Source organism: Lagopus muta, chromosome 14 (assembly GCF_023343835.1).
Source record: "Lagopus muta isolate bLagMut1 chromosome 14, bLagMut1 primary, whole genome shotgun sequence".
Lineage (NCBI taxonomy): Eukaryota > Metazoa > Chordata > Aves > Galliformes > Phasianidae > Lagopus > Lagopus muta.
In genome coordinates, this window is record NC_064446.1 from 10,152,520 (window position 1) to 10,176,580 (window position 24,061).

At 51.8% G+C, this 24,061-nt stretch overlaps 2 protein-coding genes across 13 annotated transcripts in view; one reads left to right on the top strand and one right to left on the bottom strand.

The window, feature by feature from the left end:
* Positions 1-483: 483 nt before the first annotated feature.
* HRH2 (histamine receptor H2) lies at positions 484-11,033 on the bottom strand. Of its 2 annotated transcripts, XR_007379796.1 has the most exons (4): positions 10,788-11,033; positions 6,027-7,531; positions 3,923-4,066; positions 484-2,387 (listed from the first exon to the last, which is right to left on the bottom strand). XR_007379796.1 is itself a non-coding variant. In XM_048960512.1 (3 exons), the coding sequence occupies exons 2-3, from the start codon at positions 7,115-7,117 to the stop codon at positions 2,345-2,347; spliced, it is 1,134 nt and encodes a 377-aa protein (XP_048816469.1). In that variant the 5' UTR covers positions 7,118-7,531; positions 10,788-11,033; the 3' UTR covers positions 484-2,344. The 2 variants fall into 2 exon arrangements, 1 of the variants encoding a protein (XP_048816469.1); XM_048960512.1 differs by lacking the exon at positions 3,923-4,066.
* A 2,419-nt stretch (positions 11,034-13,452) lies between these two features.
* The window catches only part of LOC125700161 (serine protease inhibitor Kazal-type 5-like), a 76,726-nt gene continuing 66,117 nt past the window's right edge, over positions 13,453-24,061 (top strand). For 9 of the 11 annotated variants that reach the window (XM_048960518.1, XM_048960524.1, XM_048960520.1 and 6 more), the window contains exons 1-2: positions 13,453-13,700; positions 19,503-19,604. The gene's annotated coding sequence lies outside the window, so the exon portion shown is untranslated. Of the gene's footprint in view, positions 13,701-18,773; positions 18,831-18,867; positions 18,955-19,502; positions 19,605-24,061 lie in introns of those variants that run through there. The other 2 variants (XM_048960514.1, XM_048960515.1) reach the window with 2 other exon arrangements.

Genomic DNA, 24,061 nt, shown 5'->3' on the forward strand with positions numbered 1-24,061 from the left:
TCAGTATGAGGGCAGCCAGTGCCAGGGTCTGCAGGGTCCTGGGCTTCCAGGGGATGGCTGTGCCATCCCCACTGAGGACATGGGGTGTCAGTGGCTGGACGAATGGACACGTCTCTGTCATGCAGCAGTGGTGCCATCTTGGTGCGTGGGGACACCAAACCCTCAGGACCTGGGCTAATGGCACATTTCTGGGAGGTGCTTTGGGATGGGGGATGATACGGGACTTTGGGGACCGCCGCTGCCTGTGGGGCGGCAAGTGACCCCACTGGGGACATGTTTCTGTCCTACTTGTGCCCTCTAGTGGCTCTGTCCCCTCTCCTGTCCCACGGCCACACGCCTGGTGGTCCCACGGTATGGAGACCTGAGACCTCAGAGCCAGAACTGTTTGGTAGGTGACCTCAAATGCATTTTATTGAAGAAAACCAATCTTGGGATTTCTAAAACAAAGTTTCTTCTCTCTCTCCTATTTTTTTTTTTGTCTGCTTGGGGCTGCTTGCCACCTTTCCATCTCCTGTGTTCAATCACGAGAGCTCAAAAAAAAAGCCAACACTTTTTTTTTTTTCCCTTCTTCTACTGATGTTTCTCTTTTATCTAAAAGGAATACAACAGTCCTTTGCTACACTTCTGGGAGGGGGGCACACCAGAGTGCCCTGCAGCAGCTCCTACATCCCCTCCCCACAGCCCTTTCTGTGCTTTTGGGTCCTACCCAGAGCTGTGGCTGCATCCCTACAGGGCCCAAAGGATAGAGCTGTCCCTGGGCACTTGGCTAGCATGGGGATATTCCTATCTGAGAAAGCAGATGTTGCTTAGGAGCTTTCTAAGCGGTTTCTCCTCCCTCTCAGAATTGCTGCTTGGAGAAAGAATTTAATCCCCTTTTGTTGCACATATAGGGGAGAACAAAACCAAATGCCACCTGGAGAAGTTTCCTGCTGTTGTTCTGCAGGGCTTGGCACCAGGATCTGGATGAGCTGTCACTGCAGTGGATGGGATCAGAGGGTGACAGGTGCTGGCACAGCACAAAACCAGCCTCACAGCATCACACCAAGCAGCACCAGGGCTCTGCCAGCGTGGTGAGGGGCTGCAGGGCTGCAACCACACAGCTGTTATGCATTTTGGATTTCTCCCCCTTCCAGCCTTGTTAGTATTGAAATTAAAAACAAGTGCTTGCAAGTTGGTGGCTGTTCTCCAGGACCCTAATTAGTAAATCTCTTCATCCCCCCAGGGCTGCAATCTAATAATAATAAAAAAGAAAACACACACCAACCCCAAACAAGCCCCAAACCTTGTTTGATGGATCGGGAGTGCTACCAAAACAGTCGGGAGCGGCTCTTCCTGCTTACTATGGTAATTAAACACTTCAATTGCAATTATTTTTGCAATTAGATCAGTCTCTAATTGTTATCATAGGTGGCACAGCTTTGGGTGGGGTGCGTTTGTCAGATCCTCCTCCCCGAGTCTTAGAGGGAAGCGTGGATGCTGCGGCTGTTTCTGGCCCGGCCCGGGCTGCGGGTGCTCCGGAACAGAGGGGGGCCGGGCCGGGAGCCGCAAGCAGGGGGAGCTCCGAGCTCGTAACGCTGCCCGGCCCGGGGGGCGCCGGAGCCGCTCTGCTGCCCCCCGGCTCTGGGAGCGGTGCGCTCGGCTCCAGCCGCGTCCCTGCGGTTGTGCTGTGCGTGAGCGCGGCGGAGAGGAAGGGGTGAGGTACAGGGGAATGGGGGGCTACGGGGAGCTCTTCTAGAGGTAGAGTGTGCTGGGAGAAATCAATCGTGCTGTTCTGCCTCTGTGTTAAACGGGATTTTGTATGGCTGGGTTCTGCCCAGGCTCGCTCGCAGACATCCTGTTTTTGCAGACTTGGCTTTAGCTGCTGCTGGGGAAAGAGCCTGGGGGCAGCCACACTGCTCGGCGGCTCCCGTGGCTCCGGGTCCTCTCTCCTTGCCGTGGGGCTGAGCGTGTGAAGCCCACAAAGAGCAGGGGACACCCCACTGTCCCCGAGGTGGGGCTCTTTTTTGGCCCATGAGGATGCTGGGGGGCTGCACGTGTTGTGATCTGGCCGTCGATAGCTCTCCTGTCACCTCACCCCCTCTGCCGGGCCCCCTGGGCGGTGGATGTTTTCCTTTGATGGAGCACCGCGGGGCGTAGTGCCGGTCCTGGGTTGGGCTGTCTGGCACCGAGGCTGTGGCTGCATCTCCTTTTTCCTGCTGTGCCTGAACCCCAGACCTGCTGGGGTGCACCCTGGCTCTCAACCCACTAACGTAGGGCTCAGTGCTGGAGGTGTCATGGGCCCTGATGGTGCAGGTTCTTCTGTGCTCCTGGTAAGAAATGTGGGCAGGCATAGGCTTTTCCAGCATCATCTGGGGAGACAGCAAGTGCCACGTGCCGGCACAGGGATCCTACAGGGAAACAGAGAGAACATTCAAAGGATGTGCAGGGTGCAGGTATTCACTTGCCCCACATTCCTCTCCCTGCAGCACGAGGGATTCTGCATTAAGCATCTGCTATGGCTGGGAAGGTCTGTGGTGCAATGCTGTGAAGATGTTCTCAGCAGAGTGCAGTTGTGTTCTGAGAGCTGCTGAGGGGCAGAGCTCAGCAGTGTCACCCAAAGCTCATCTTCTGATGCTCCCTCAGAGGAGCTGCATGTTGCTTTGTGGCTTTCTCTGCTCACTCTTCCCCTCTCTGTGGGCCAGCAGCAGTGCCTGTTTGTCACATCTGCAAATAACTGAGTCAAAGTGACACTTGTGGGCGTGCTGGGGTCAGCAGTGCTCTGCCTCAGAGTGCTTCCTCTCCCTCCTTTGCAGGTGGGTGCTGCGGGGCTTTGCTTGGCTCCTGCTGGGGCGCATTCAGATGGGTCCTCACATGAGGTGATGTTTCCTGTCCTCACTTCCATGTCACAGAGAGGAAATCTGTGGCCGCAGCAGGACCTCAGATCTGCAAACCTCTGCATAGATCGACCGTGCTTTGCCGTGCCGATTAGATTAGAAATCTCCTGAGGGAGATTGACATCTTGTCTCTGCCTTGCGGAAACTCAGTGTTGTTCAGAAGATGTGTGCATCACAGGGAGAAGGCACAAAGAGCACAACTGGCATTGGCTGTCCTGCTGGCTAGGAGGCTTGAGACACCCCCTGCTTGGGTTCAGGGTAATTTGTCCCCCTTGGGAGCAGCCTCTGTGCTGTGCTCTCCCCATGCTGTCACCTCTGTATGTCACACCCAGGGACTCATACCCCAGTGGGGCCCCATACATGGGGCTGTCAGCATGACCTTGGCTGGGATGTGCTCCTCCAGCCGCAGTGTGTGGATGACCTCATTTTTCACCCCCTGGGTACAATCAATACAGGAGAGCCCAGGTTATCAGCATGCAGTGTTTAAGAGAGAGTGTGTGGAGGTCGGGATGACCTTGCCCAGTCCTTGAAGAGGAGGGCTGCACAAAGTGGCTCTCGGGAGCTCAGAGGCAACCCATTGCACAGGGGCAAATGGCCATATCCTCTGCCCAGTGCTGCTGGGGATGGTGGAGATGCCCAGTGTCAGTCTCCCAACTTGGGAGTCCAGTCAGGTGGTGACTCACAGCACTGATGTAGGCTTGCAAAAAAAAACAGTGCGCTGGAAAGCTGCGATCTGGCACAGCTGCCTCTGCAGTGCATAATGGCTGCTCCCAGCATGGGCAAGGGGAGCTGGCAGTGTCTTCCAGAGAATCATGAAGTGTTTTTTGTACCCTCACACTTCAAGAGCAGCTGGGGAAAGAGAAGGGACAGCTCTGGGCAGTTGCCCTGGGTTTGGAGAGTAAATGCTCCCAGAGGGAGGATGTACCTCTGGTGCCATTGCTCCCCGTACTGCTGACTTCTGGGATGGGATGGATGGACCCAGAAAAATGCAGTGGATGTCCCCATTCATTAAACACAGCAGCACCCTGAAACCCCAGCCCTGTACTCACCCTGCAGCCCTTGCCTCTGCTCTCAGGTTTCTCCCCAAGGGAAGTCTGGCTGTGTCCTTTCAGCCTTGCAGAGTGCTGGAAGAGGGCAGCTGGGAGAGGAGGCCAGGAGATGGGGTGGCTGAGGCTCACGGGAAAGCTCCGTCACTGGAAAGAGTGAAATTGCACATGGAGATGTAAAGAGGAGACAGGTTGGTGCCAGTGTGGGTGAGCCTGCAGGCTTTGCTCTGCACGCACCAGTTGCTGCCTGCATGGGGTTGAGCCCCTGGGAAGGAAAAGGATGTGGTGGCTGGGACAGGAGCCTACGTCCTGGGACAGGAGTAGGACTCTGCTTTCCATTTCTGCTTCTTTAGTGAGCTCTTTCCCTGTTTAATGTGTGGCAGGGGGTGAGGAGTTGCTGCCCTCCATTGCAGTCCTGCATGCTCCCCACTACCCATGGAATTGCTGCCTGTGTCACAATGGCTGTGGTGCATGTTTTTTCCATAGAAGTGATGGGGCTGACTCCTGTTCCTGTGCTTGATATCTCCTGAGACCACTCATGTTTCTCTAGTATGTTTGCTGGTCTTTCCCTGTGCTTCGTAATAGGAAAAAACATAATGGGCAACATTTCAAAATGCTTTCCCCTGAACAACCCCATGGGACTGCTCTGCGCAGAGCTCTGCTAGGCTCCAGTCTTATTTGGGGGGAGATATGGGTTTGTGAGTGATATGTGCTGCCCTGTTCTGCTAATGTGGCTGGAAGAGAGGGACCATGTCTCTCTGAGCTCAGGGTGCCATTGGCAGTTGGGGTTTGGGTGACTCCTGCATGGTGTTGGGGTCTCAGACACCCAATCTGTGTGCATCCATGATGGGGAAGGGGAGAAGTGAGAGAGGCCCATGCCATCCTTGGTGCATCACTTCCAGGCAAGTGAGTAGGCAGATAAACAGGGAAAGTAAAACCAATAACTCAACCTTCAGCCCTCACATTGACTTTTATCTGATCACAAGCAGAAACCACAGCAGTGATGCTGTCTGGTATGGGAAAGAGTTATCTGGATTTAGAAAGGTCGAGAAACATCCCTGTCCTTGTGTCTTCCCCTCTACTTCCAGTAGTGCATGATATGTGCCCCACTCCAGCACTGCCTGCTATTCAGCCTCTTCCCTCCAGTGTTCTGCTTCATTTGGGCACAAATCCAGAGAGGAAACATTTATTTCTCCTGCTGGAAGGAGGTGAGAGATGCTCACCTTTTTACCGGTCTCATTCACATGCACTCAAGTGTTAGGAAGGAGCCAAACCTGCCCAACTGACTGAGCCCCAGCACCTGATCCAGCCTATTGCTGGGCCATCCCCCAGTGTTCTCTGGCCTCCCCTGGGTATGGGCTGTAATGCTGTGCAGGAACCAGCTGGTGTTTTGCATTGCACAAACAATTTAGTTAAATAAAATCCCACGTGCTGCTCTACAGGAGCAGCGCAGGTTTCCTTCCAGCCCTGTCTGTGTCTGCAGAAGCATCTTTACTGTTCCAGGCATGTGCCTGAGTGTGATACAGGCTGAGCCTTTCGCACCGCTCTGCCCTCTGCTTCACCTCCCTGCTTTCTCCTTCCTAAGGCTTCACACTGTGCTTTGGAGACAGCACCAAGGGCACGTGCAGCAGGGATTGAAAGAACAGCTTATCGGTGGGATGGAAAGTTTCTGGGCTATCAGGGGGTTATCAGTTGCTGCTGCCTGGAGGTTAGATTAGGGTGTGGGAGCAGCAGCTCACATCGTGGCACAGCATGTGTCTGTGTTCTCCTTATGCTCAGGTGGGCCAAGGAGGTGCAGGCTGGTTCCATGAGATGGGGGTTCCTGCGCACAGTGCTTGCATCCTATCCAGCCTCCCCACTGCTGCACCCCTTCCAGGGTCCTGCCCCCAGGCGGTGCTTGGGGTACTGCTGGGGGGGCTCTATGTGTGGTTGTTTGTGTTCTAAGAAAAGTTTGCCAACCTAATTTTAGCTATTTTTGCTCCAGAAATGGGAATGGAACTTGCTGTTGGCTGTGCTCACTGTTGGGGCAGACTGAGAGCGGCAGTGCTGGGTGTCTGAGCTGACGGGGTCCTGGGGACCAGCAGCGTGACTGTGGAGAGGCTCTTACCTCTGCAGGGCTCCATCTGTCAGCAAGATGCCCTTCCCATTCCTCATCTCCAGCTTCAGGCATTTCCCCTCCTGCCCATCCAGGTTCTCCCTGCAGCTCCTGCCCCAGGGCTGACCCTTCTGTAGGGAGTTCTTGGGGTCCCCTGTCCTGCAGCAGTGCAACAAGTGCTGGTATGCCACCCGAAAATCTCTGTTGAATGTCCCATAGAGGATGGGGTTCAGTGCTGAGTTGGCATAGCCCAGCCAGAGGACGATGGACATGGGTGTGCCTTTCACACTGCTGTCCCCCCACACCCCTCTGTACGTGAACACTGTGAAATAGGGGAACCAGCAAATGATGAAGGCTCCCATCACCACTGCCAGAGTCACAGTGGCTTTGTGCTCCTTCACCATGGGTGGCATGTGGCTGTTGCTGCTGCAGCACCACGTGTGGTTTATCCTCTTGGCTTGCTCCCTCGCTATCTTGAATATCCGGTAGTAGGTGATGCACATGATGACCAGAGGGATATAGAAGGTGAGCAAGGAGTCCACCAGTCCGTACACAGAATTCACCTCCAGCTTGCACTCCCTGGTGCAGTTGGGTGTAGTGTTCTGAACCATTGTCCCATTGGTATTCCACCCCAGGTGGATGGGGAGGAAGGAGACCATCAGTGAAACTGTCCAAATAACAACCAGGGCCACAGCCACGCGGGATGGGGTGACCAGCTGCTGGTAGCGCAGCGGGGTGGTGACGGCGAAGTAGCGGTCCAGGCTGATAATGAAGAGGTTGAGGATGGAGGCCGTGCACAGCATGACATCCAGGCTGAGGTAGATGTTGCACAACGTGCTGCCGAAGGGCCACTCGCTGGTGAGCTCATAGAAGGCGGAGAAGGGCAGCACCAGCAGGGCCAGCAGCAGGTCAGTGATGGCCAACGAGACGATGATGCAGTTGGTCAGGCTGCGGAGCCGGCGGTCCAGAGTGACGGCCAGGCACACAACGATGTTACCACAGAGAGTGAATACGATGAGCAGGGCCAGGCAGGACCCGACCAGCAGCTGCAGAGGGAAGTCCATGTTTCTTGAAGGGTTTGTGAGGTTGCCACATGGATCCATAGTGCAGTTGCATGGGTGGAACGGTTCTGCTGTCAGTGGCTCTATAGATGCTTGGAGTGAGCCTCTACCAGGCAGCCCTGGAGTTCCTTCCAAACCAAATTTGGGCCTACGATGGTCTTGGAGATCACAGTAGAGTCCTCTTCACGCATTCAGTCTGCTGAGGTGATGTGACCTAGAAATGATGTGCCCCTGCAACTTTCTTGTGTGACTTGGTCCATCTGGGGCTGGAGCTGATTCCTGTGGCACTGCTGGTGGGTGTCAGCTGTTCCCTTCTCTCCTGCAAAGCCCAGCAGGGTCAGATGCTATGGGGTCAGGTCCCACGGGGTCTCATGCCTGCCTTGCTCTGTGTGCTTGGGTCAGAGATGATGGCCAGCAGTACTCGACAGGGACAGAGCTTCTTTATCTGAGGACAGCCTGCAAAGAGAGCACCAAGTCAGGGCCAAAGCGGGCAACAGTTCCTTGGGCAGCCCCTCCAGAAATGGGATTTCTGCACCTCCCTGGGTGCCCTGGATCACTTAGACCTGGACTGGAGAGTTCTTTGGCAGCTGGGGACAGCAGACCCTGCTTGGTGCCTGTCGCTTTGGAATGCCCATGTGGTGTAAGGGTGGTTTCAGAGGAAAGAAGTTCCTACAGGCTTGTGATTTGAAAAAAAGGGCTGGATTGAAATGAGGAAAGAGATTTCCAGAGGGAGCAGTGCACTCCATTTATGCAATCTAGTAAAATTAATCAGCCCTGTGTGATTCATGAGGCTTCACAGCTGAACTTCTTAAACTTTGTGCCTGTAACAGCACTTTGAGCAATCCTATGCCTTGTGCTGATCCCTGATGTTAGCAACCACATGGCTCAACCAGCTCAGAGAGATTTCCCATTGCTCAGAGGCTCCTGCTCCCCTGACCAGAGCAAGATCCAGACAGGTGCCGGATGCTCCGAGGGGAATTTGGAGCAATGAACCTGTGGCCCACACTGGGGCACTGGGATGAGGGGTATGGGGAGCTGGCAGAGTGGCTCCTTGCCTCCTGCTGCAGTGCAGGCTCTTGCCATGGAAAGCTCTTTGTTCAGGCACAAAAGGATCGTGGCACAAGCTGAGTGCTGCCTGCCTGCTGACAGCAGCCAGGAGAACAGGTTGTTCTCAGAGAAGGGTATTTCCAAGTGAAAAGAATGTTTCTCCTATTGCTCCTAACGCGCTGGAAATGGCAGGGTAAATTATAGGGGGAGTAGCAGGCTTAGAAAAATGCAGTGGGTGGATCACAGCCTCCCGTGTGGCTGCTCTGCCACCCACCAACAGCCGCTCCTATCCCAGCTCAGCTCCTGTCCCAGCTCACGTGAGCTCAGCTGAGGCTGTGCTCCTGGCCCAGCACTGCTGCAGGGCAGGGGCTCTGCTGCCTTCCTGGTGCCGCATTCACAGCAAGGAACCTGGTCATGGTGCCCATGCCCAGTGGTGCTGGGTGGGACCCTCCTGGCAAGGTCTGCTCCTTCTGCTGTATTCAAAGCCCTCTGTGCAGGCTGTGCTGTGGGGCAGCTGATCCTACAGGCTGGGTCAGGAGGAGTTCTGCTGCTTCTTGCTTCTCCCATTAGCTGAGAATGAGGAGTAGGACCTCTGTATTTCTTAGGCAGGGAGTAGGAACATTTCCAAGTGTGATATGGAGCTGCCATCCATGGGGATGGAGCACCCATCTGTGCTGAGAAGGGATGGGGCAGGACTCGTGGAGTTGGATGTAGGATGCTGCACCTTGGGCTGGTTCCAGGCACGGTGCTTGCAAAGGCAAAACCTAAACTCTGGTGGGAGACTGTCCCATATTCTATACATGGAAACATTCCCCACTGGCACGCTGCTCTGCAGGAGGAGTGGCACTGCGTGGCAATGCATCCTGGCCTGGACCTTTGCCTTTGGTCCCTAAGCATGTGAACTTGTGACAGGTTTCTTTTGAATTTTAGAACCTTTGGTTCATCTCCCATAGCACTGAAGTCCCTTGTCTGGTTCAACAATTCTCCCAAGATTCTCACCAGCACATTTTCTTAGGGAATTTCCACGTTCTGAATCAAGATCACTAATGAAAGCTATTAAACAAAAATGTGTCTTCAGTCTGATCTTTAAGGAATTCTATTAATAGCCATGAGTGCATTAGCTTCTCCTACTGCAGCACACTACGATCTTCCCCATCAGCTCGTCCCTTAACCTTACAGTTCCTGCAGTAATTCCTGCATGAATGGATGTTTTCTGTTCTGTGGAAGCCCGTGGACATTTGATAGGTTTTGTTCCCATCTAAAATGCTGATTATCTTCTCTAGGGTTGGGGCTGTGGTTTGTCTATGGGAAATTCTCATTCACTCTGCCTTCTTCTTCCTCATCCCTCGCCTATTAGCATAATTTCTTCTGGCACTGCACGTTTGGGCACTTTGAACACTTTTGCATGGAGGGGATGGGGTGTTGCACCTGGTTCTGCAGTGCCAGTAACGTTTGCTGCTCTCCATTAATGTATTCCCTCTTCTGGCTTAATAGGTTTGTGGCAAATTTATTAAAAGCAGACTGACAGGAGAGAACACTTGGCGTGTGCCTGGACATGGCAGTGGGTTCAGGGAGCATTTCCAGGTCCACAGATCTGAGAAGTCTCCCTCTCCTGCATTAGAATGGAGCAAGGTGCTGGGACACATCACTTATGGGCAAAGCTGATTTCCTGACCTCATAGAGCTCACAGCAAGGTGTCACGGCTTTTTCCAAAACTGTGCTCAAGTGTTTAATCAAGAGATTAAATGCATGGGTTCACCAAGAGGTGCCTGTGACAACGCAGTGCAGCAGGGAGGGGATTTCTGCTGCCCCTGAAGAGGATGTTTGAGGTTTGGTGGTGGGGAGCAGGCAGGGCTTGGAGGGCATGGGGACCCCAGCAAAAGGCTGTTCCCATCTGGTGCTGTCAGCGTGCCTCGCTGATGATGTACAGCAGCAGTTGCTTCCTGTGGGTTAAGCAGAGGGGCTGGGAGGCAGGAGCTGATCCCATCAGGGCTGCCAGCCCTGGGAGAGCAGGGGCTCCGTGTATAGAAGTGTTCAAGGGAACCCTGAATGCAGACAGCCCAAAGAGTGATGCAGAAATAGGCAGAGAGCCTCCAGCATTTCAAAAGTTTGCTCTTCAGTGACTGCATGAGAGGTGAAACTGAAAATAGAAGCTGGCGGACATGATTTTTAGCTGCAGAAGTCAGAGCAGAGAAACTTGGATTCAGCTTTCTACCCAAAGCCCACAGCTGGGTTGGGGCACAGCATCCCTCTGGTCCTGGGGGCAACATCCCCCTCCTGTGCCCGGGTATCAGTCCAGGGGAGCAGAGCAGCTGGGCCAGGGTTGGTATGCCCGGAGGAAGGGCTCAGGCAGCTCGGGGAAAAAAGTTTACTAAGGAGCAAACCTCGTGGGGATGCTGCTGGGGAGAGGCGAGCGCGAGTGCCGTGGCAGGGCAGTGCTGCTGCCCCGTGCCCCCTCTCTGACCCTGCTGCTCCCCCTCTGTCCGCTCCCACCAGCAGAAGCCCCCAGGCTGCCCTGCATTCCGGGCAGGGCGTGACAAAGATAGCACAGAACATAGAACGCAGAGCGGGGCGCGCTCCCACCCACCGACCCCTCTGAGCTCTCGCTTAGAAATGCCTTCAGCAGTGGAACAACCAAGAGGAATAAAAAAGGCAAAAGCTTTACCTGGGAGCGGCGTTCTGCAGCCCTGCAGCAGGTGGGAGCGCCGATCACCGCGCGCCGGAGCAACTCGTGTGCCAGCGGCGGCCGCCAGCTCCCTCCCTCCTCCTTGCCCACCAATATCCAGGCAGCTCGCTGACTGCGCCGTGAGTCACAGCGCCGGTGGGTGGGATCAGAGCCCTGAACTCAGACTCCGAGGTTACTATCCAGTCCAAGTCGAAATGCTGAAAGGAGCCGGGCACGCTGCGTGCAGGGCTGCCCTGAACAGCGTGTGAGCTCTGCCGGAAGCATCCTCTGCACGTGCGGTGTCGCAGGGAGCCAAGCCAAGTGACGAACAGCACGGGTGGCTCTCTGTGCTTCTGGTGTCTTTCATTTGTGGGTTTCCACGAATGCTAACTGCTGGGCCAGCTGTGTCTGGAGCTGCTCCCCCTTTCTGCTCTCCCTCTCGTGCTGGGCTGTCTGAGAGCTCCGTGCTGCTGGAGAAAGTAATGCTGACCATTTCCATGCCTCCCCAGCTAGCAACCAAGGGACTGATGTGTCACGCTGCTCACCATTGCACCCTGGGTTCCCCATGCTGGATGGAGCTGGGTTGCAATCCTCACCTCCATCCCAGCCAACCAGAGACCCCAGCAGCCCTGGTGCACAAAGCAGAATGGCCTTGGTGTGTTCGTCTCCACAGACCCAAACCCAGCTTTGTGTTTCACAACCTGGGGGTCTGCTGGAGCTTCAGAATGTTACTGCTGGGCAGCAGCAAGGTGGTGTGCAGGGCGGGAATGCTCTGCAAAACAAGGCTCAAATCTGCTCAGGAATGTTCACCAGCTGAAATCACTGGGGTGTTGACTCCTTCTTCCCCTCGACTCTGCTCAAGTAGGGATCTTTTGGTCTAGAATCTGTCTTAGGATGAGAGGTGCCCTGTAGGAATATGGAACTCTGATTATGGGGGCAGAACCCCCCTCCAGTCGCATTGCCCTAATCTCTTCCAATGTAACATTCTTGCTGCCTGGGGGCAAGAAAACCCCACAGGCTCAGAGCTGAGCAAGCTCCATCTTCCCTTGGAGAGCTCATAGGAATCAGAGCTCTGTGAGGATCCAGCAGCCCCATGGGCAGGGACATGGCAGCTGGTGGCTGAGCCACTGCTGTATCACAGCTGACACCAGGGCTTGCCAGAGAAACTCATGGACTGGGATATTCCCCACATGGGCCTCCCCTGCGTCTCTAATGAGCAGTTTATTAAAGGCCAAGGCAATGCTGGGAACTGTGTGTTGGGAAATTGCAAGTGAACTCAGGGAAACTTTGGGACTCCAGGAATAGAAGCGTGAGGTTTGGCAAACGCGGGGGCTGTGGGAAGCTCTGATGTGAAGCTGTGCCTGAGGACTAATAGGGCAGCATGGGGCCAGGGGTCCTGCTGGGCTCCAGCCATGGCTGGGTAGGCCAGCACTGTGCAAATGGGACTTGTGCAAATGGGCTGCTTCCTCTATGGATGGGAGAGACTGATGGCTCACTTTGATCATCAGGACGCACAGCACAGCTAAAAGATGAGGATCTCCCAGATGTGTTCAAGTGGTTACATACATTTGGAGTGCCACTAGTGCTTGCTGTTCCAGGAATACCTTTGTCCCCAGGCACCTCTGCAATACCGAGACCAGGGAAGAAAATGTTGCTCAAGCCTTTTCCGCCCTCCCGGATGCCGCAGTGCTGATCCCAGTCAGACCCAGCAGGATCCCATCTGCTGTGCTGCAGTGTCAGACTGAAGGCACAGCCTGTGACGTATTCCTGTATGTTCTCATAGTGCAGGGAGAGGATGTTAGAGGTTTATTTCCAGTTTGCTGATCCTAAGCTGTCCAGGCTCTGATGAGGACTGGAGGGTGCTGGATTGCTGATATTAAGCATCCTGTAGATGGTTAAGGGCTACATATTTCATGTTGATTGAGGCCAAATCCTCAACCCACCCTAGTGCAGCTGTCCGTAGATGACACCTGGGGCAGGCACCTATTGGGATGGCAAAGCCAGCTGTGACCCTGGTGGAGGCTGCAGAGCTCCATGGATGAAGAAGAGGCCTGGGGAATGTGACCTCAAAGGAAAGCCTGTAGGGTTCTGCAGGAGCAGGCACTGTATCCTATGTTTCTTTCTAGTTTTGCAAGCGTGAAGTAGGGCAGGAACCTCCCTATCCCTGAGAGAGAAGCAGTCAAGGGCTTAGTCTGCAGAAATGAAGATTAATTTAAATTTACTCATGGTGAAAGTCACATGCTGCAAGGAATTTCTTAAGGAAATTAGGGGGTCAGACTCAGTCTCAAAGGCAGTCTGGAGCTCAGCACCTGGCATTGCCTGCACACAGCCCCTGTGCAGCCACCGGTGTGAGAACAGCTTGGGGTGAGGGTCCCACTGCCTGGATGGGGTCACTAAAGGGGGGCTGAGGGGCAGCTCTGGGGACACTGTCATGACAGCACCAGGTAGATGGGTTGGGGCCATTGCACTGCACAGGAAGGGCACAACGAAGGCTCGCAGGAAGCACATATCCAAATATATATATTTTTCTCTTACACAGCCTGGAATGAGGCCAAAAACCTAGGGCTGGAATCTCTCTCCAGACAATTAATTATTGTGGAGAGACAATTTGTTAAGCAAGAGAGGCTTTTAATTTGCAAGAGCTCATCTATTCTTATTGTATCTTTTAAGCTGAAGGAAGCGGAGTTGATCAAAATAGGCTGGGAATAGAAGACTTTAATTTAGAGGCTATGTTCAATGTGCTGACAAAAATAAGAAACGGCGTTCTCAGAAGAGCATGCTCCCCCCAAAACCCGGCTGGAGCCTGCAGGGAGTGCTCAGGAACAATTCAGATCATTAGGAATATGCTTGAAAAATCTTTTAGCGAAACGCAGCTGGACTTGCTCAGAAAAGGACCATCCTCGGATCTGTGGGGTGAGCCTTCATCTTTCCTTTGCACAGCACTGAGCTACAGCGCAAAGTACATGGCAGCTCTGTAATGCGAGGTGGTGGTGAAGGAGGGTGGGATGGGTTGTGGGTGCCCCATCCCTGGAGGTGCCCAACGCTACGGATGGGCCCCGGGCAGCCTGAAGTGGCTGCCAGCCCACGGCAGAAGCTGGATCTGGGGGGGCTTTGAGGTCCCTTCAACCTTATCATGATTTCAAGAGAGATGCAAAGCCATCTGCCCGGTCTCCTTGCACTTGTTCATTGAAAGTAGCTATATTTAGAAACCTTTGTGAAGTTGTACAGTGGAGCTTTTCAAAGGAATGTTTTTTTTCTTTCTTTTTTTTTTTTTTTCTTTGAAACAACTTATTTAGAAATGTATGCTTGTTATGTGTGCAGTAGATTAGGCTGGGAATGGAAGCAATAACCTTTCCTGCCATGGTTCTGAATGCATCACCTACAAACATCCCAACTCATCTTCTCAATTCAATGGGAGTTTTGGTAACTCCATGCGCAGAAGTCATTTCTTGTCTAGTTTGAGTGCCGCATGAAATAGCCACTAACTGGAAATGAGATGCTGCTTTGTCTCTCCAAAATGAGCATTGTGCCTCAGGCTACGGGTCCGTGGGAAGGAGCCTTGCTGCAGAAGTTGCACAGCGGCTGGAGGAGAGGAGCCAGCCCCCAGGCAGTTCAATTGGAAACAGAATCAACTGTGAAAAGAATAATAATCTGTAATGAAGTGAAGGCAAAAGGGAAAGAGGGTAGAAATTGAATTAGGTTTGTGCTGGTTCCAGCAGTCCCCTGTGGCCCCTTCCTGGCTGGAGGGAAACTGGGCTGATGGGGCCATTCCTGTTGGGGTGCAGGAGGGGGAGAAATTCAAGGGTAAATCGCTGCAGATCAGCAAAGCACCACTGGGCTGTGCAGCAGGAGCCCATGTGCAAGCAGCTGGGGCTGTGAGCTGCTGGGGGGGACCGTTCTGTTGCAGATGAGGCATGTCGCAGGCGCGAATTTCTGCTTAGCAGAGATAAGGATTTTCCTAGAAATATTGAGAAACCAGATGGCAGCTCAAAAACTGCAGTTCTGGGAAGGAGAGGGTAGCACTCACACGTATGACAAAGGCATCATTCGTGACAACCTGCCCCACACCATGACCCATGGCCGGAGCTCGCTGCCCCCTGACTCCTGGTACCAGAGGATGTGATGCTTCCTACTTCCACCTCTTGTCTTCTCATGCTCTCTGCACACCCTCAGGACATTAGAAATAGTGTGCTTTTGTTTTGGATTGAGCTAAGCCTAGCTTTAATCCATGCCCCATCCTTTCTGTACAGCAGCGCCATTTTTTCTTTCCTTCTTTTCCTCTGATGTGTAAGGCTAAAACTTCTCTCGCTGTTTTTCTTTGCATCCTCTGCAAGAGCCAATTCTGCCTGACCTCTGCCAGTTCTTCCTTTATGCTTTGGGCGTTTCAAGACATGGGGGTAGGCTGCCCTTCTTCCTTTGCAGCACGATCTCTTTACCCTCTTCCTTATCAGCTCTCTCCATCTTTTCATGTAGCTATTTCCTTAGCCAGCACAAAAGCCTTTCCAGGGCTTGAAATACATGTCTCAAAGATTGGGCATGTCCACTTTTGAGAACTGAATGGGAATGGAAAGCACTGCCATTGAACCAACCTGTTGTGCTGGTTTCACAATAACAAGGTCACATATCCCACTAGTTTCATGGTGTTGCTGCTCCCTTTTTTATTTGTTTTAAGGGCTGCTGTGAAAGCAATACCTCCTATTTTCCTATATTAGCCCACGATATCAAAGGCAGAGATGTTGGTGGGATGGCAGTGAAGGCTGAACCTTCCTACCAGTGTGCCACTGCATGTTGTTGCCATGTGACAGGTGGCAGCAAGGGGCACTCTGACACCATGGCGTCTGACATGGATGTACAGATGAAACAAAGATGGGTAAATGAATTCCTCAGTGAGAAAAAAAATGGCACCCATTGACATTTGTTTCTGAACATCTACGGAAACCAAACAGTGGATGTAGTGCAGTGAGGCTGTGGGTACGTTTCAGCAGTGGGGACAGTGACAGTGGGTGCAGGTTGATAGGAATGTGGGTCTTGTTTATCACTGGTGAAAATGCATCACTAATGGTAGTGTCTGTGTTGAAAAAGAGTGTTCTGTAGCTGAGAATTTGCTCTAGTAAGTAGTGCCACCATGCAGTTGTAATTTCCATGGATACAATTAGGAGGCATTATTTTGGGAGGAACCTACATAGATGTGGACCTAGGCAATTCCTCTTCACTCAGCGCAGCCCAGTCAAACCAAAACGCTGGACGCCCAAAGGTGCCAAGCCACTAAAGGAGCTCTGTGTGCATGCTCCAGAGCTGCTGCCCAGCTTAGTAACAAGTCCCCCAAGCACAGCGCTGCATAGGGGCTGTGCAGAGCCACAAGGGCAGCAGCAGCACTGCAGGGAAGAAAGCTCCCAAGGATCAGGATGGGAGCTGCTCCCAGTGGTCTATTTTTGTCCTGTTTTCTTCTTATTCTGGGGAGCCACCATTACAGAGTGATGTTCAGCCACCGTCCTGCTCTGCTCCCTCTGTGAGCTTTGTCCTGCTGTTACACAGAAGGGGGACATGGAAGGAAGCACCACCTGCCCCTCCTCTTGCTGCCTGATTTCCAAGAAGGGCAAGCAGCATGAAAATCAACCATGGCCATGCTGGAGGGCAAGGAGAGAGCATGGGAGCTGTGTGGGATTTGGGGCATGTGGATCCCAGAAGAATCATTAAGGAAGGAATGGTAACACAAGGCTAAGGGCAGCGGGACAGCACTGTTTTCTTTGGCCACATGTAAAACAGCAAAAGAAAAAGGAAGAAAAAGGAAGAAGAAAAAGCAAGGCCAAAGCCCAAAGATTCTGTTCAAACACTAGCAGAGTTTTGGACAGCCCAGCTCTGGGATTTGGAACTGTTTCCTACCCAGTTCATTACTGAGTTGCTAATTAGTGAGGACAGTTTCCTGTTAATACCCAGAGAGAACAAGGTCCCCTCTAAAAGCCCAAAAGCTGGGCTGGAAGTGTGGCTGGGAGCAGCAGTGAGATTGCAGCATCCTGTTCTGCAGTGACATCCATGGGTCCGGCTGCGGGAGGAAACATTCATCTGTCCTCCAGCAGCGTTGTGCTGAGGGGCTGAGGGCCCCATCACCCAGAGGAACAGCAGGCTGAGGTGCAGTGCCTCAGTTCCTATGCAGCCCCCCTTCCTAGCCCAGCTGCCACAGATAGATGTAATGGCTGCCACCATGATGCGATGACCCTCCCGCTGCTCTTGCTCTGCAGGGAGGACTGATGTCCTTTGGCAGCTCCAGGGCTGCAGCCTGAGCCCAGCCCTGATGCTGAGGGAGCTCTGATGGTGCAGGAATGCTGGAGCAGACATCACTGGAGCGCCGCGGGGTGGGAGATGTGCTCCATCTGCTCAGGATTAGGAGAAACATCCACAGACCCAGCAAACAGAAGTCCTTCACTTTGCTGCCAACACAACTTGTTTTTCCAAGGCATAACTGTTGCCAGAAATCTACCGAGTCAGGACCTGGCACTTCTCTACTTCTAAAGAAAACTCACCCCAGTTTGCTTTACCTCTGGTGAGAAGAGCTCTTGTCTCCAAGAATAAAATCAGAAAGAGAGCAACCTCTGTTTTCCACTCGTTTAGTAACTGATAAGTGGGGGGATCACCTTGCAGGGGCTGGCAGCCTGGCTGTGCTGCATGTGGAAATCTCATCCATGCTTACCGGGTGTTTTAAGCATCTTTCCAACCTGATGATCCTTTCCTGGTGCCTTAGGCACTGCAAGCAGAATGATGAGATCACCACCACCGGCTCAGCAGCATTCTCATGTGGAAAATTCCCAGGTAATTTACCCAGAGTGGGATCCTCTGATTTGCTGACATTCTTCATAAACAGAGGCAGACATGAAATGAATGAAAGCAGAGGCACTAATTTGGAAACTCATTTTGCCTAACTGCTCACAGACGTGGTAACGGTCAGCAGGGAGCCCCAGTGATAAATAATGGTTGTTGAATTCCTGAATTGGCTGTAAATTGGCATGAAGGATGGCATCCCCTGCACGAGGCACAGCTCAGTGAGTTACTCTGCACTACATCCTCTCCAGGTGAATGCAGAGGTAGCTCAGGCTCTGCGTACACTCAGGAGAGTGGCAGCAGCTTCTCCTCCCATGGGTACAGGCCGTGATTTATAAAAGACGCTTGTTTATTTTGAAATGTCTCTTCTGTACGATAAATACCTTGGAAACGTCGCCCTGTAAGTGACTCTGCAGAGATTGGCCCCATTGGAGCCTTTGGCTGCAGCTTTTGGCTGCACATCCTTTGGAAGGCTATTTAAGAAACATGTCATGTTAGGCAAACTGTTTGCAGGCTGAAGCCATCCAACAGCAATGAGCGATGAGTGCTTCATGCACCAGAAGATGTAAATCTTCCCTTAATCCTGCCTGCCCTGTGGCCAGCTTGTTCCCAGCCACTCCAGGCTCAGTGCTGTGTCCCCTGAGCACATATCATCCCAACTGCTGGGCAGCAGTCACTGCTCTGTGTGCATGGAGAAGTGCAGGTGGGCAATGGGCGGCTGTGGGACCCACACTGAGCATCACAGCATGGATTCCTCCATAGCATTGGGAACAAAACTCCATCCTGTCTGCAGCCTCTGGCTCTCAGAAAACTGAAGGCAGTGTGAATCCATCAGCTGAAAATGAGTCAATGACCCAAAAGCTGCAACTGAGGACACAGCCCATAATTATAGATGTTCTGACTGCAGGGTCTGCTTCCTCTCCCATGCTCCCCCCATCTAGGACTGATTTCTACGAACTCAAACTCAGGGATGGCCACAAGAGCAGTAATTGTAGCCAATGTGACTTTTCTAAGCCTGTCCCTTCCTTCAGCTTAGGCTGTAGCACAGCTTTACAAGCCAGAAGGCTGATGTCAGGATTGCTTCATTCAGCAATGTTGGGAACGGCTAATAAACACTACTAAAAGCTTGCTAATAGCTTTAATTAGGCTGCAGCTGATGCTTCATAAGTGGTTCTTTTTCCTCCTCCACCCCTTCCTTACAGCTATTTCCTGGTGGAGCTCAGGAAGGTGAGGTGCATTAATGCTTTTTGGGGAGACACAGCTGTGAGATTACATTTTTGGGTGGCTTTTATGTTTTGTAGGGATCTCTTATAGCATCCTACAGCTTCTGCCTGGGCTGGCTGAGGTGCAGGTGGGATATTCACCTTGCTGAATGGGAATGGGCATAGTGTGGGGGTTTGACAAACCAGAGGTAGAATGAAAACATAACTTTGAAGAGCAATTTACCTTCATTGCTGCAACCCTTCCTGGCTGTCAGAACCTGCAAGCTGTGTCCTTCAAATCATGTAATCTTTGTCCCTCCTTGGATGAAAGAAACTGCGATAAAGGGGTTTGAAGAAAGAGTTCACCTTAAAGTGAAAACTTTGTTGTTGCTGTAATTCATTTTCTTTTTTTTTTTTCTTCTCTTTTTTAACCTTGAGGGTTTCCTGCAACAGCAGTGACTTACACATTGAGGCATCAAGCTGCCTTGTGGCACACAGGGCTTTTAAGCAGCTTCAATGCTGATGATCCTGGCTCTGAAGGTACAAGGCCACACAGGTCCTCAGAGCCCATTACCACCCACCACCTTTTGTGCCCATCATCTCTGCACAGAAGCTGTAGGTCCCTAAATACACCCCCAGCAGCCCCTGACTCAGAATATCACGTGCTGTGTTTCTCACCTAGATGCTCTGCTTACAGATGCTGGCTTCCTTCTATGTGTGAGCACGCCTGAGCTGTAGGACACTGTGGGCTCCTGCTGCAGCATCATGGAAAGCACTGATCACCACATCACAGAGTGAGGTGGGTTGTGGAACCTTTGTGGCAACCAAGGCTGCAAAGCTGAGGGGTTCTGCTGCTCTTTGGCTCAAGGATCCTAATTCTGGCTCTCTTCTCTTAGGCTTTTGAGTATGGTTCTTATAACATGTGTGAACATCCCATGGGGATGTATAAGCCTATTTTGAAAGCATCTTTACTTCAAGCCCCCACAGAAATCAAACCAAACATACTTTGGAAAAAACAGCCATGCAGCTGACTTGGAAGTGGCTCTTGCATAGTGCTGTCATTGTGTGCAGGCAGATGTCCCCAGCTTCTGTGTCCTTAAAAGTAAGAAAACACAGCAATAGCATGAGTCGATCTTTCCTTCTTACAGAGATCAAAGCAAGGAGCAGGTTGGATTCTTGTGGCAGTGATGGCTTTTTGAGTGATGCTCAAAAACCTCTTATGGAAGAAAAAAAGGAAAATAAATACAAGCTTCTGATGGGAAAGGAAATAAGTACTGTTCTTCCCACAGCTCTGGGCAGTGTTTGCAGAACTTGGACTTGTGTGTGCGGCTTGAGCTGAGGGACCCTATTTCCCCATGAATAACACATGGGAGGAAACCAGTGTGGAAAGCAGAGGGAAGCACAATGAGCTGTACCTGTGCACGTGAGGGCAGGCAGTGATGGTTCCATGCAGCGCAAGTGTTCTTTCCCCACAGTTGGGCTGCTGTGAGAGCACTGCATTATTTCAGCTTCAGCATCTCCTTGGGGTGGCAGTAATCTCAAGTCGTGTGCGTGTTTCTCAAGGTGCAAATGAGGTTTGCAAAGAGGAATAGGAGGTCTGCCTATTCATTTGGGAAGAGGACCGGCCAGATCTGGGACTAGCATGGGACAAGGTTTTTTTTCCAGCCACAGGGCTTGAAGCATCGGGGTTAGTTGAGTTCTGAAAGAAAAGTTGAATTTGTCATGTACGGTTTTTGGGACTCGAGGGAAAAGCATTCCTTGAAATCTGACTAAGGACCTGGCACATCTTTTTTTCCTGGTGACGGCGCTGCTGACCTCACAGATCTGAGTGCTCATAGCTCCTGGCATCCCTTCCTGGCTGCTCGAGGATGGCTGCACTGCTGCCAAAGTAGCATCAAATATAACTCATAGGGTATCTGATACCTGGAAGAGATGGGATTTACTTGAGAGCTTCCTGAGGGCTTCCTGTGCTTCTGGGAGCTCTGCTGCCCAAAGAGGCTGTGAGGAGGCATGGAGTTGGCTGTGGGTTTGCTCTGTCCCAACCCCTACCCATGCTGATGATGAGTGCACGGTGCTGGCTGAGATGTTTCAGCAGCTGCTTCCTGATGGCTGGGATGTGGGGGCTTTGTGACATTTGGAGCCTGCAGGGGTCTGAATCACCCCACTGCTGTGGAACCAAGAAGGTGCTCAGTGCTGCGGGAGGCTGGAGAAGCAAATGCTTCCTTTGGTATTTTGTACCAAACAATCTATTGGGAGCACAGCTGGTAGAATTGCTGTACTGACTGCGGGTGAAAAAAAAATACAGATCAAAGTAAGCAAGTTGGTACATGAAAAGGATGGAAACTTTTAGAGTGAATATCAGGGAAAAAAAGAAGCCCTGGGTGTGCTGGAAGCATATGCTGGTTCCTGAGATCTGGATCTGTGCTGTTGGCAAAGGCAGAGCTATCTGCGTGCTCAAACCTTGGTGGATGTATGGGTGTTCTGGCACCTTCTGCCCTGATTTTGCAGGTCTTTGAGATTGTAACAAGCTGCCCGTGGAAATGGTGGCATCCTCATCCCTGTAGGTGTTCAAGAAGTGTGGAGATGCAGCACGGTAGTAGTGAGCATGGTGGGGATGAGGTGATGGTTGGACTAGATGACCTTAGAGGTCTTTTCCAACCTGAATGATTTTGTGATTCTGTCTTCTGCTTTAGTTTCCTAAAGCAGAAGTGGTGTATGGGTGGTATGGGTTTTGATGGCATTGGAAATTGTCCTCCATCTGATTCCTCACAGAACAGAGAGATCCCAAGGAACTCCAGCTTTCCCATTCAGTCTTCAGTGTGAGCCATGAAGGGGGGAAATGCTGTTCTCAGAGTTCCTCAAAACCTGCCCTGCATGTTCAGAGCAGTGCCCTGGGGTGTGCAGAAATAGAGCAGCTGAGGACTGTGTTGTGGTCAGGAATATCAGCACATTCCATGTGAAAAAGGGCAGGAAATGTTGCAATTCAGAAGTTCCTAGGAAACTGTGGAAAAGGAAATCCTTGATGCTCCTGTTTGACTCAAGGGAACTGCTTTCTTTAAAAGAGATGGAATTGTAGAACATCCCATGTTGGAAGGAACCCATGAAGGTCACTGAGTCCATCTTTTAATTTATAGGTTTGGTGAAATATAAGAGAACAACTCTGAAATGGAGAAATGATGGGGAAAGTCCATTTTTACAAACCAGTGAAAAAAAAAACAGAAAATCCAGTGAAAAAAAAAACAGAAATGTCAGGAGGAAAAAAGTCCAGCAGACTTGAAGCATTTCTATAGGAAGCTTCCATTTCATCAAACAACTTCTCCTGGGGAGAGAGGTGTGGTGGGGAACCCCTGGGCAGGGGTGTGCAAAGCAGGCAGGAGGACGTAGGGAAGGAGAAGCCTTCACTGCCGTGTCAACCAAACAGATATAAATCAACATAAATCACTGTCCTGAGTTTCACATCCTAAAAACCTTCCATGCCTTTTTTTTGGAGACAGCTGCATCCTAGGGACTGGAAACTGCCAGAGCCTGGCAGCGAGCAGGCAGGGTGATGCAGATGGATTTTTCAACCATTATTCAGATGTCCAAAGGGATTTTGACAAGGTGACATTTTGCTTCCCTGCCCAGACCCTGTGCCCATGGGAAGGCTGCACGTGTCCCAGGCTGCTCTGAGCTGGGTCTGGCATTAGAGGTGATGCACGCTGTGCCTGGCACCAGCCAAGCCTATCTGATTATTCAGGGGAGAAAAGGAGAACAGTGCTGAGTGCTAGTTATTAAAGCAGGCACCTGTGGATCCCGCACAGTGTGCCTGAGCTCTGCAAGCCCACACAGGTTTGCACAGTGCCTCGTACCAGCAGGCAATATTGGTGTTGTATCTCGGGTTTGGACAACATAATTATCAGCACACTACAACCTCCTGCCTTGGTGTAATGTGCTGCCAGGGTTGCATTAGAAACAGGAAAAGAGGGGAAATTAAAAAAAGAAAAAAAAAAAAAAAAGTTGTGTTTCCAGTGTACAGACAGTAATAGAGATGTTTGTATGGCGGTTGTGACTGGTGTAATCTTGGTTGTTACACAGATATAAGTGGGATTTGAAACAGTCAAAGATGCCAAAACAAATGTCAGTGAGATGGATGGTCTATTAGGCGCAGCTCATTTGAGTCACTCGTTGCAGGGAAGATTCTACCCATTTTGTGATAAACCAGCAGTGCTGCAAGGGAAGAGATGGGTACAGTCAGCCTTCGGCCCCAGCCTGGGCTGCTGTCAAGCGCAGTGAGAGGACACGTGGCTGTGGGGACAGCAGCCCCAGTGAAGCAGACTGACAGTGTTGAGACATGGCTATCTTCCATGCATGTGCCACGTGCCTGGTTGTCCGTCTGGGAGCAGAGGGCACTTTCTCGTCTCCGGCTATGGCCTCTGTGTGACATTCAGAGGAAGCCCTAATTGCATGCTGACTGCAGTGTGTGTGCGCTCCCAAGGCTATCTGGTGTTTGTGAAGGGGAGACACGCAAAGCTGGTTTCAGAGCCAGCTGGTTTATATGCTTCTGCTAAGTCAGTTTGCTGCTGGTGGAACTCTAATTGACTCAGCTGTGCTGGGCAGCAGCCTCTGTACATCCACCTCTTGCCCGTGCTCCCATTGCTCTGCTGGAGGGGTTTTCTCTCACACTCTTTTTTTTTGCTGGTTTTACTTCTTACCCTGTAATTGCTTAATTCCAAAAGAGAAAGGAACCAGAACAAGAAACTTGAATGGAGAGATAGATGAAGGACTCCTTTTGTACCAAAGATCGTGGGGAATTAATTTGATGTCCTCGCCTTGGTGCAGTCCAGACTTCATTAAAGCATTTGCACAACTCCTGGCAGCTAAGCGTGTGGTGGAATAATTTCGGTCTCCCGAATGGGGAGATTGAATTGGAATCTGCCTTTGGGTTTGGCTGGTCTCATTTAGGAAGTGTTTGTGTTGCTTGCCGCTGCACAGAAGGGACTCTTTGTACTCCTTTGCATAACAAAGCAGCGCGCTCCATAGCAGGGCATGCAGCAGCGAGGCGGCTGCGGAGGCAGGGGACCCTGCTAAGGGTTTGCTGAGTAGATGGAGGAGTGGGAAAGCAACGGGACAGTGCTGGTGGCTGTGAAAACAGGATCTGAGCTTGGCCCCGAGGTCTCTCTAATGGATAAATAAATCTTGGAACTGGAGCTAAGAGGATGGAGTTTTCATGGGTTATGTTGGGCTGAGCACACGGTGCTCCCAAGGGCCCTCACCTAC